The 11783-nt window shown below is 47.0% G+C and overlaps 1 protein-coding gene across 1 annotated transcript in view; it reads left to right on the top strand.

Moving 5' to 3' along the window:
• The window catches only part of RYK (receptor-like tyrosine kinase), a 165191-nt gene that overhangs the window by 95326 nt on the left and 58082 nt on the right, over window positions 1-11783 (top strand). Inside the window, exons 2-3 of the mRNA XM_006883419.1 lie at window positions 3626-3747; window positions 10692-10791. Of these exons, the coding sequence (XP_006883481.1) occupies window positions 3626-3747; window positions 10692-10791 (222 nt within the window). The remainder of the gene's footprint in view (window positions 1-3625; window positions 3748-10691; window positions 10792-11783) is intronic.

Raw genomic sequence — 11783 nt, forward strand, 5'->3', positions numbered from 1 at the left:
TTTTTTTTTTTTTACTACACAATGAACACCAACAACCAAATTCTTTTCCTGCTATTTTAAGCTCTTCTTGTTTAGGGAAAGTTGTAAGTAACCTGGCATTAACTTCCAGGTTACCTTGGCATTGTGGTTTTATTTACTAGCCACTTAGAAGCTAACGCTGGCACTCTGCTGGCTTAGTGGGTAAGCATTGCACTGCCAACCCAAAGCAGAAGGTCTGAATCCGCAGCTGCTCCGTGACAGGAAGATGGGTAGTATCTTCCCGTGCACCCGCAGCCTTGAGAACCATCGGGAAGTCAGCGATGACTTGGTTCTGACTTGATGACAATGAATTTTGTTTTTATTTTTAAATAAAATGTTTATTTTATACTGCTTTACTTACAAAGTTCATATACATCGTTTTACACACTGGATCTTTCCCGGCAGTGAGTTTTTACATTTTATAAGCTAACTGATATTACAGGAACATATTTCTGATAGAGCTTGTTAATGTTAGAGGTGAACATTTGAGGCTTAATTGTAATGATCTTGTTGAAGAATTAAAGTAGTATAAAACTGGCAATTACTACCTTATCTAATAAGTTATATTTTAACATAAATGCTTGAAAACTCTTAGCCAAGAAACAGCAGCTCTATTTAATGAGTGTATTGCAGTTTCACCACCTCAGTCCAAAAGAGAATTTCAAATATTCATAGAGATTTATGTCATGAGGCTTTACCTGCCAGCGTCTTGATTTATTTGTTGATGACAGGAGCCATCGTTTTTCTGATGCTTCTCAGTTGTGGAAATACTTTTGTTTAAGATTATGCAGCATTCAGCTGTAGCGGTAGAGAAAATGAGGAAAAGTCAGTTCCACCTTGGGTGTTTTCAGTGTGGGTGTGTATATGTGAGATGGGCCATCCGGAGAAGGTTAAAGGGACTGGCAAGAAAGGAGTTGAAGTAACTGACAATAAGGCTGAATGAGATGATGAGGAAATGGTTGATATGATGGATTGGAAGAAACAGAGCAGTAACATACTCGTGATCTTAACGAGCCCAGAGAACAGCAATGGTAACAGGCAAGAGAAAGAGCTGAAAGCTCCTGGCTCCGGCACTATTACAGTTTAAGATTTCAGAGGTCCAGTCTTCCATATTGCCGCTGCCCATCGCAGTGTCATGTTGGAGTTCAGGAATAAAGGGCGGTTGATGGGGTTGGTTTTGTAGGTCCTTGAGGGGTCTGTCGTCATGAGGTCATCAAAGGAGGCACAGACAGAAGCTTTATAAACTGGTTCTAGAATCAAATGAGGTAGCCAAATGGTTGAGAAAGATGGGGCGGGTGGGGGTTGAGGGGTGTAGTGTAACGTGATGGCGTGAACGTAAATAGAAGGAGTCCTTTTGGCTTGTGGTGGTTCGGTGCCCTCCAAGTCCTCCCTCTCCTAACAGCACGGTGAACAGCAGAGCTGAACCGTGGCCCGCCCTGCACCATCGCCACGGCCTGTCTTGTTCAAGCTCATTGCTGGGCTCACTTTGTCAGTCCATCTTTTGCGGGGGGGTCGTCCTCTCTCTCACTGACTCTTCATCGTACCCACTACGATGTCTCTCTCCAAGGACGGATTCCTCCTGAAAATTTGCCCAAACTGAGGCTAAATGTCACCGTCCTTCCCTCTCAAGAGCACTGTGGCTGCACATCCTTTGAGACACACTTGGCAGATCATAGTACATTCAGTCCTCTTCTCCAGCACCACAATTCAAAGGCAGCGATTCTTCCTCAGTCTTCTTGCCTCGTCGTCCACCCTTCAGAAGCCTAGGAAGCGACTGAAGGTCCCGTGGCTTGGATCAAGCGCGTCCTCATCCTGTCTGCCTTACAGGTCGCTGTGAACCAGAATCAGACACGCAGTGAGCTCTGTTGAGTCTGCTTTGTGCAGGGAAATTAGCCTTGGGGTATGATGACAAAATTTTTGAGGAACTCTTAAGTAGGAAAGTTAACATGTGCATGCATGCTAACAGACTGTAACATAGCAAACGCGTCTGAATGTTGAGGGCAGCGAGGAGTGGGCACGCAAAGGGGGAGGACAAACCCATTGTCAGAGTCCATCCTGACTCATCTGGGCCCTCTGGACAGAGTAGAACTGCCCCATCGGATTTCTGGGGCTGTAAATCTTTATAGAATCAGACTGCCACATCTTTCTCCCTTGGAGCAGCTGGTAGGTTCAAACTACGCACCTTTTGGTTAGCAGCCAAAAGAGCTTTAACCACTGTGCCATCAGAACTCCAAAAGAAGGGCCTGTGTCACATGTAGGTTCCATAGGATCTGAACCTATACCGCCATCCAGATAAGGAGGTAGGGCTTGAGTCTGGCAGGAGTCCTTCATAGAAGCAGAGGTCATCTTTGGCTGTGAACTTGAAGCCTTGGCTTTAACTTACATTTTGACCAAAATCCCTTATCTCTTCATAAATCTGCATTACATGTAGGAGAGAGAAGGGGCCTCTCTTTATAGAAGTTACCATAAGAAGCACTGTCCATAAAGAAGAAGGTCGCACCAGATTTTAGCTGGATAGTGACCTGATTGTTTTGAGTCTGTCTCAGTTTCTTCCTCCTTTTTTCTTTTTTAAATAAAATTTTTATTTTCTGTTGATTTACTTACAAAGCTTGTATGCATTGTTTTTCACACCAATCTTTTCCATTTCTTTTACCCATCCCTCCCTCTGCCCATCAAACTGTGTGGCCCCCTGCCCATTCTCACCCCTCTGCTCCTACCCTCAGCCCCTTGGATCCTCTTACATGTTTTACTAGCTATCTTTCTATTTCTGCAGTCATAATCGTACGTAGTATTTGTCCTTATGGGACTGAGCTAGTTCACTTAGCATAATGTTCTCCAGACCCTCCCAGGTTAGATAAAGCCTAGTATTCAACCTGCTTCATAAGATGGCATATGTGAGAGCTGTTTGGGATAAAGATTTGAATACCAGTATTATCTTCACTCTGTTACTAGTTTAAGGAACTCTGGTGGCACAGTGGTTAAAGAATTTGGCTGCTAACCAGAAGGTTGGCAGTTCAAATCCAGCTCTGAAGGAGAAAGAAGAGATAACTTGCTTCCACAAAGATTTACTGTTTTTATGTGCCACTGAGATGAAATCAACTATTAAGTGACCCTCCAGTGGGTTTTCAAGAGGCTGTGAATCATGTGGGAGGAGTTTACATATCTTTCTCCTGCAGAGCAGCTGGTGGATTTGAACCACTTGCTTTTGGGCTGGGGGTGTAGCTTCATACCGCTAGATTAACAGTTGTTGTTGCTTGGTACTGGTGAGTTGGAATTGACTCATACCTGACCCTCGAGCGGGTTTTCAGAGGCAGTAAGTCACGCAGGAGGAGACTGCCCATCTTTCTCCTGTGGAGCAGCTGGTGGAGTCGAACCATACACCTTTGGCTTGGCTCCTTAACCACTAGGCCACCAGAGCTTGCCCTTAAAGACCTACAGCCTCGGAACTGTATATAGTTGTAGTCTGCCTCCCAGCATCCCTGAGAGTGGGAATCCTTTTGATTGCAGCAGATATTTGTTTTGAAATACAGATTATGAATGATTTTGAGCATATTTTAGATGTTTAATTATTTTCCATCTCATCTTTTCCTCTATTTTTCCCCCCTAGGTCTTGATGCAGAACTTTATTATGTGAGAAATGACCTTATTAGCCATTACGCTCTATCCTTTAACCTGTTAGTACCCAGTGAGACAAATTTCCTGCATTTCACTTGGCATGCGAAGTCCAAGGTAAGAGACCTGGCAAGGCCGGGGGTGGAGTGGGCTGCCCCTTGAGCAAGTGGGTGGGTGGCTGGGGGTGGGGGTGGAATTCTGCCTTCACGTCTGTATTTCAAATCTTTAGCCTATTCCTTTCAGATTTCTCAGACCCTTAAAATGAAGGTCCTCATCATTTAAGTGATTAGCATGTGCTGGGGCACTTGGATCCTCACGGGCTTTTCCAACAGGGATGCCCTTCTAGTCTGAGAAGCGCCATGGTGCTGGTGACTGTGGCTTGTAGGTGAAGAAGTGAAATGGGAGGTGGCTAGTGAGACACGGGGTCTTAAACGTGTTTGCCGGAATGTAGATAGTTCGCCCATTTATGGAGACACACAGCTAAGAAGATGCTGCAGACACAGACACCCAGGCATGCTGTGGTCACGTGGGGCTGGAAGACAAACCCTGAAGCATCTTGTCTTTGGTTTTCATGTTGCTGGATTCCTCACATTTCTTCTCACTCCGTGGGCTCTTGGAAACCTGATGAGTTTTCTCGTACATCGGGGTGGGGGAGGCCAAGCATGGGACCCTGTCTTCGCTGCCTGTGGTCACTGCAAGCCCTCTTGGCACTCAGCTTTGTTATGCATAGGCTTCTAAGTCAAATTTTGTCTGGGAAAGTAAAAATAATCTTGTGATTTCCAGCTCTAACTCTTCGTTACAGACCCTGAGCTCTTGTTTTTAAAGATTTTACTAAAAGATAATTCCGTCTGAAGATTCCCAAGCTCCCTAGGGTTTGAATCCAGCATTAGTTTTCACACATCAATGCTCATGCTAATTGTGTTCTCCAATTTTACATAATTCTGTTTTCTGGGGATGCTCAGAAGGAATGCTGTAGTCTCCCCAGAGACTGAGACTGTCTTTTTCTTTTTCTTTTTGTTTGAGACTCTCTTTTTCTTGACACACATGTCACGCCTGCCTTAGTAAGTGGGCATTATATACCATCATGTCAATTGCATTTCAAAGTGGGATAAGAACTCTGATAATGGTTCTCTTTCACCAGGCCACACACTCAAAGAGAAAGAGACAGCTTTCCTCTGTGTTCCAGAACATTCTTTCATATATTGGGGAAAACCCCAACAATACAAGACCAGAACCCCAAAGCAGACACATCTAACTACCTCTATTAAGTATCAGTAGAGATTTTAGATAGCTGAGAGGCCAGGATGTAACCACTCTGGCAGAGTGCTTCACAGTGGGAGGGGTGTGTGTGCGCGCGCGCGCGTGCGTGCGTGCGTGTGTGTGTGTGTGTTAGGAAATCATCAATGACTCTGGGGGCTGCAGGGAACATGTCCAGAGCTCCTACTGCAGTCCTGCTGGGGTCCAGCCCACTTCTGTCCCCCGCAGAGTGAGCCTTCTGTGAGAAAGCCAGTGCTTCTGGTAAACCGTAGACATGGAGAAGCTTAAGTCTCCTCTGTCCATTTTCCTAACGGAAACGGCTTTACTCATCAGCCAGCTATTTGATGTTGCCTTTGGTTTTCAGACGAGGGTGGATGACCAGAAATGTTTCGTTTTTAGTTTATTCAAATATTTATATTTTCTCCAGTTCCTTTTCTGACGTATTTTGGCTCCTTCTTCCCCAATCCCCCACGCCTCCCCACCCGTAAACAGCTGTTCAGCTTTCCTTTGTTACAGTAGATTATGATTGTTCGATTTTGTACACATTTGTTCCTTCAAAAAGAATTTTCAGTACATGCCAAATTGGAGGAACTTGGACTTCAGTAAATGGGGCCTTTCCTGGTCAGCTCTGATCCAAGGAACTGTGGTTTTAAAATTGTTACCTTACGGGCTTGAGAGGGATGAAGGAAGCTGCCTTTATTTGAATGTCTCGTCTCTTAGACAGCCCCTGCGAAAGGGTGTGCCGTGTGTGCTGAGAACCATCGAGGTGGAACTGACCCATTGCTGACTCTTCAATGGGTTGTGATTTTTTTTTTTAATATCAGAAGTACTACTTTATTGCAGATCTGAGAGGACAAAGAGAATCTTCTCAAAAACTGCCTCCTTCAGTGGGTTTTCAGAGACTGTAAATCGCATGACAGGATATTGCCCATCTTTCTCCCATGGAGTAGATTTGAGCCGCATACCTTTGTGGTGACAGTGCAGTACCTTACCACTGAGCCACGCGAGCTCCCTCCAACGGGGATGTTCCACATTCTCATACTTCTTACACTTCCAGGAGGCTGCTAGGATTACAGAGTTTGCCTTCTCAGGCCTCCTAACCAGCCACTTCTCCATGTCCCCACACTCCAGACGACATGGTTCCATGACAGGCTCATCTCTCTCCCTTTTCCTGTCCTCCCCTTCACGACACTGAAGTGCTGGACTGCTGGTGGTGTCCCCTCTCCTGCTGGTGCCTCAGGGAGGGCCCTTGACCAGTGTCCATACCTTTCAGCCCCTACAGCTGGCTCTCTTCCTCCTTTACTGGTGTTGTGTGCCCTGGTGCCTCTGCCGCAGTTTAGGGCTAACTGGGTTGTGACTCTTGTCTGTTGGAGGAGAAATGTGAATGTCCCTGGTTCCCCGGCAGGCCCTCTTACTCACTCACCAGTGTCCTCAGAACCAGTTTGTGTGTCACCCTCAGAAAGTAGCTCTGTTAGTGTTATGGTCCCATCTTGGCTTTGTCCCCTCATGTACTCATTCAAAGGTATCTGGCATGCGAGACACTGAGCAATATGAGGAAGAGATGTGACACGTGACGTTTGCATTTGCTTTGCTCCGTTTGGTGATTGTTGTTGTTGTTAGGTGCCAGCGACCCTGTGAACGACAGATCTGAAACCTTGTCGTGTCCTGTGCCATCCTCATCATCGATGGTACACCTCAGCCCCTTGCTGCCAGCACCATGTCAGCCCATCTCGATGGTTAGATCTTTTTTAACAGATACAAGGCCTTCGTGCTGGTAGAGAGACAGGAGTCAAAAGGCCAGCACGCTGAGGTTGGAGCAGCCAGATCTGCTTGTGCAGATCGCTTTCCTGAAACAGAGATGGTAGATCTAGATCTTGAATGGATGAATAATAGAATCTTTCCAGGAAGAGAAAGGTGGAAGAATTCTAGAAAGAAATTAAGAAATTGATGCCTTTGAGCTGTGGTGCTGGAGAAGAGTATTGAGAATACCATGGACTGCTAGGAAAACTAACAGATTCGTCCTGGAAAGGGTTAAACCGAGCGGCTCCTTGGAGGCAAGGATTCTGAGGCTCCGTTTAACATACTTAGGACATGTTGTAAGGAAGGACCAGTCCTTGGAGAGGGACATCATGCTTGGGAGGGTGGAGGGACAGCGCAGGAGGGGAAGGCCCTCTATGAGGTGGATTGATTCAGTGACTGGGGTAATCGGGATGGGAGTGCCAGAGACAGTGAGATTGGCACAGCACAGAGCAGAGTTTAGGGCTGTTGTACATAGGGTCGCTATGAGTCGCAAGCAACTCGACAGCACATAACAACAACAAGAACAATGGCATGGTTACAGAGAATCCCGAGAAATCGAAAAAGCTCATATCACTTGATTTTAGAATGCTAGGAGTAGAGTTAAGAATGAGGGGAAGAAAAAGATGATCTCTAAGGATAGACTGAGGTTAGATGTGTGTGTGTGTGTGTGTGTGTGTGTGTGTGTGTGTGAAAAGTATTGACTTGTTGCGAGTGACTCATAGCGACCCTATGCACAACTCTGAATCCTGCTCTATCCTGTGCCAACCTTATTGTCTCTGACACGCCTACCTCCTGTCCCCTAGTCACTGAGTCAGTCCATCTCATTTAGTCATTGAGAGTCTTCCCCTCCTGCACTGTCCCTCCACCCTCCTAAGCATAATACCCCTCTCCAAGGACTGGTCCCTCCTTGCAACATGTCCAAAGTATGTCAGATGAAGCTTCAGAATCCTTACCTCCAAGGAGCAGCCCGGCTTCAACCTCTCCAGGATGAACCTGTTTGTTCTCGTAGCAGTCCACAGTATATTCAGTGCTCTTCTCCAGCACCACAGCTCAAAGGCATCGATTCTCCTTCGACCATCCCTAGTCATTGTCCAGCTCCCTGAGGTTAGAGACAGCAGTGTATAAAAAGAATTTGTTCTGACGACAGAGATTTTTAAGCCGCTCTGCCTTCTGAGACAACAGGCATGGCTATAATGAAGAGGGAACAGAGGTGAACTGGGTGTGGGAAGACGAGCCAGGGAGAGGCTTGAGGTCCTCTGGCAGTGAGCGGGAGAAACAGAGAGCTTAGACTCGGACGGGGTGCTCACTTAGAGAGCAGGGGGACCGCAGGTGAAAACGCCAGTATTTACTAGTCATCGAATGAGAGGAGGAGAGAGGTTGGAATCCTTCCGAAGCATCTGGCCCAGGGATTGAGTGGATGGATGACTTCAGGACTTGAGACCTAAAATAAAGCAAGTGGGAGGAAAGAGAATAAATTTGACTTGGAATCTGTTCAGTTTGAGGCTGTAGAATTGTTAGGTGGATGTGTCTAGAAGGAGGCTGGACGGGGAGGAGATAGTGAGGAGGAAGGGGAGAGAGAGAAAGGGCCAGTTGATGCTGCAAGATCCCCGAGTTGTGAAATGTGCCGGATGCAGTGGAGCTGTAGAAGCTGTGATTTGGAAAGTGGAACGGGAATGGGGTGCAGACGGTGGGTGCTCTGACAGGTCCCCCTGGTCCTTAGAAGGAAAGATGCTAAAAGGGCTTGTGTTTGCTTGCCAAAGGGGCCAAGGGCATTGTCTGAGGAGGCAGGGAGGGCAACAGGTCGTGAAGACTGGAAAAGACAGAGGAGGAAGGGTCAGTGCTGGAGGGATCGCTGCTGATTGATTGAGTTTTGTCAGGAATCCTGCCTGTTCCAGGACCGGCCTTTACGGTTGTAGCTCTCCGGTCCTCCCGGGTGGCAGTGATGGTGTGGTGACATTTTAAGAGGAGCGTGTGTGAAACCCCATCGCTGTCCACTTGATACGAACTCACCGGGGACCCTCCATCTGTCCGGCGTCCAGGGCTGTAAATTTCAGTGAGAGGAGACAGTCCTTTATTCTGCGGAGCAGCTGGTAGGTTCAGACCACTGCTTAGCAACTCGTCACACCGCCACCAGGGCTGGCTCAGCATCCTGCCCTGGGGTCTCGACGGCCGCACATCTTAATAGGAGGAGAGTTGCCATCTTTACCCTGCAGAGCGGCTGGTGGATTTAAACTGCCGAACTTGGGGTTTGTGGTCTGACCTCTTGTACACTCTACCCTCTTACGTGGTGCAGATGGTGAATACGTTTGGTGGCTAACTGAAAAGTCAGAAGTTCAAGTCCCCCCAGAGGGTTAACTTGACAGAGAAGTGTGGTCCCACATCTGGAAACGTCAGCCATGCAGAGGTCTGTGGAGCCCAGTTCTGCAGACGCATGAGGCTGTTGTGTGAGGAAATCATCTTGGATGGCAGCTAGTGTTGTAAGGTACAGGGAGTACTGAGCAGTCAGTGTACCACCGAGTGCTGAGTGTTAACAGGAAGCATTTCCTCCGTCATGAAGGTATCATGCCACATACAGTCTGTGATAGTTGTTCGTGTGCCTGACATACAGAACATACAGTTCTCTGTGTTCTAACATACAATTGTGTACGAACAGGAACCTTCACGTAGACTGACAGGAGAAAGCCAGACGGGAGCTGAGCTCATGGGCTTGAACCCTTTTTGCCCTCGTAACATTCCTTCCCACCTGTACCCAAGGCCCATCTTTCCCCTGTGGCCTGGGATGGTACTCTTTCATCTTTAATCTGCCCCATTTTGTTGACTCTTGCTATTCTCATATAAATTTTTTTTTTATTTTATTATTTCTTTGTGTGTGTGTGTACCGGCAAATCAGATCTGACTGGTACAGGAGGAAATTGCCCCTCCTTCTCCAGCAGAGCGTCTGGTGGATTCGAACTGCGTACCTCTGGGATTGCAGTGCATTTCTTGCCACTAGGCCACCGGAGCTCCCTTGCTATTATCATATAAACAGAATTCAGTCTTTTCCATTTTTAAAAAGAGGGGGGAAAAGGTTTCGCCTCCTTCATCTCCCTGCCTCCCTCATCTCACTTGCCTGTCCCAGTCTCTCGGGTTAAACATAATGAATGGTTTCGGGACTCTCTCCTCCCACTGCTTTTCCAGCCCACTGCACTGTAATCACTAAGTGGACACAGGAGTGCTGCTCTCGTTACAGCCCTCGGGCAGGAGAGAGTGACCTGAATTAGGAAGCCTCATGGGAGGTCTTGAAGGTGCCGCCATTCTGAATTTCAGCTGGTGCTTTACCGTTTGAGCTGTTTCTCTAATAAACGTTTCTCTGTAGCAACAGGGATGTATTTATTGACACAGGTTGGTTCAGTTAAGCCACATTGGGGTGGCCTGTTATTAATAGATATATTTATGTTTTAGGGAGCTGTGGTGGCCTAGTGGGTTGGGAGTTGTACTGTCAACCTAAATGCAGGCAGTTTGAATCCACCAACTGCTCTGTATTTGCGAGAAAAGTCCTTCCGTGTGTCTTACAGCCTCTAAAAACCTGCTGGAGGGTCAGCTATGAGTCAGCTCTGACTCAGTGGCCGTCAGTTAGAGTATTACCGGAACAGCATTAATGTTTTAGGGATGTCATGTTGGTCACTTATTCTCCGTTTTCTATGTCACTTGAGAAGTAGATCTAGGGACTCAAATGTCAACTTTTTTAATGGTAAAAATGGAACTTGAAAATGTGAATGAGATGGGTTGGGAGAAAATCTGAGTGCTTCTCCAGTCTAACCCTAGATTGGTGGTAATTCATTTATTATACATAAAATTGAGGATGGGTTACATTTAATCCAGTTGAAAAATCGTAGGATTGTTTCTGGAAGTTTGTTCACATGAAATGCTTGTTTATTGATTAATGAACTGTCTCATCAACAGAGTCAAACTCCTAATGTTCTTTCTGTTGCCACAGATGCCATTTGTTTCTCTTCATTCCCTAGGTTGAATATAAGCTTGGATTTCAAATAGATAATTTTGTGGCTATGGACATGCCCCAGGTCAACATTTCTGTTCAGGGGGAGGTTCCTCGGACTTTATCAGGTGAGTTTTACCTCTTCAGAGGGAGAGGTGACGTCATCATTCCAACTCAGTCCACACCTCAGAAATAACGTTTTAACTCTTAATGACTTGTGTGTCTTACCTGATGCAGTTGTTAGATGCCATCAAGTCGGTTGTGACGCATGGTGACCCTGTGTAGAACAGAACAGAACACACTGCCTGGTCATCCAGCATTTTGACAGTCACGGCTGTGTTGTAGCCACTGTTTCAGTAACATTTTCCTCTCTCAGATCTTCCTCTGTTTTGGTGACCTTCTGTTCTACTGAGCATGAGGTCCTCCTCTGGGGACTGACCATTCCAGAGGATGTTAGACGTGCTCTCCTTATCCCGGCTTCTCTGGAGTATTTTGCCTGCACTTCCTGGCAGAGTCATTCGCTGGTCGTCTGGCAGTCAGTCCGTGGTGTGCTCACTCCTCTCTGTCAGCACCACAGTTGAGTTGAGAGGATCATTTTCCTTATTCACTGTTGAGCTTTCACATGCATGTGGGGTGTTGGGACAGTACCAGGCTTGGTTCAGGCACACCTTAATCCTTACAGTAACACCGTTGCTTTCCCATCTCTAAAGAGGTGTATTGCAGCAGATGTGCCCAGAGAGATCTGTTGTTTGGTTTCCAGACTGCTGCTTCCATGGACTTTGGTTGTAGATCCAAGGAAAATGGGATCCTTGACAAGTTCAGCCTTTTCCTCCATGTGTCTTTCGTGACAAACCTAACAAATAAGAGCCTGGTCGGTTTCTGTTGGGAGCGGTCGTTAATCCATGTCCTTGCTCGTTCTCTCTTGCCCAGCCCCGCTGGGCCTGCCAGTGCCCGGTCCGGCCCTGCCTCTCACCCCTGCATCTGGTCTTGTCCGCTTCGGATGGACCCTCGCGTTGCTCACGCACATCTGACCGTGTCAGGGCTGTCTGTGCGCTCTGCCCTGTCTGGACACACAGCAGCCTCTCACACATGAGCATCTTCCCTGTGTGTCCTGCCGCCT

This window comes from Elephantulus edwardii, unplaced genomic scaffold, assembly GCF_000299155.1.
Source record: "Elephantulus edwardii isolate Elephantulus edwardi_28Jun2011 unplaced genomic scaffold, EleEdw1.0 scaffold00027, whole genome shotgun sequence".
Classification (NCBI taxonomy): Eukaryota; Metazoa; Chordata; class Mammalia; order Macroscelidea; family Macroscelididae; genus Elephantulus; species Elephantulus edwardii.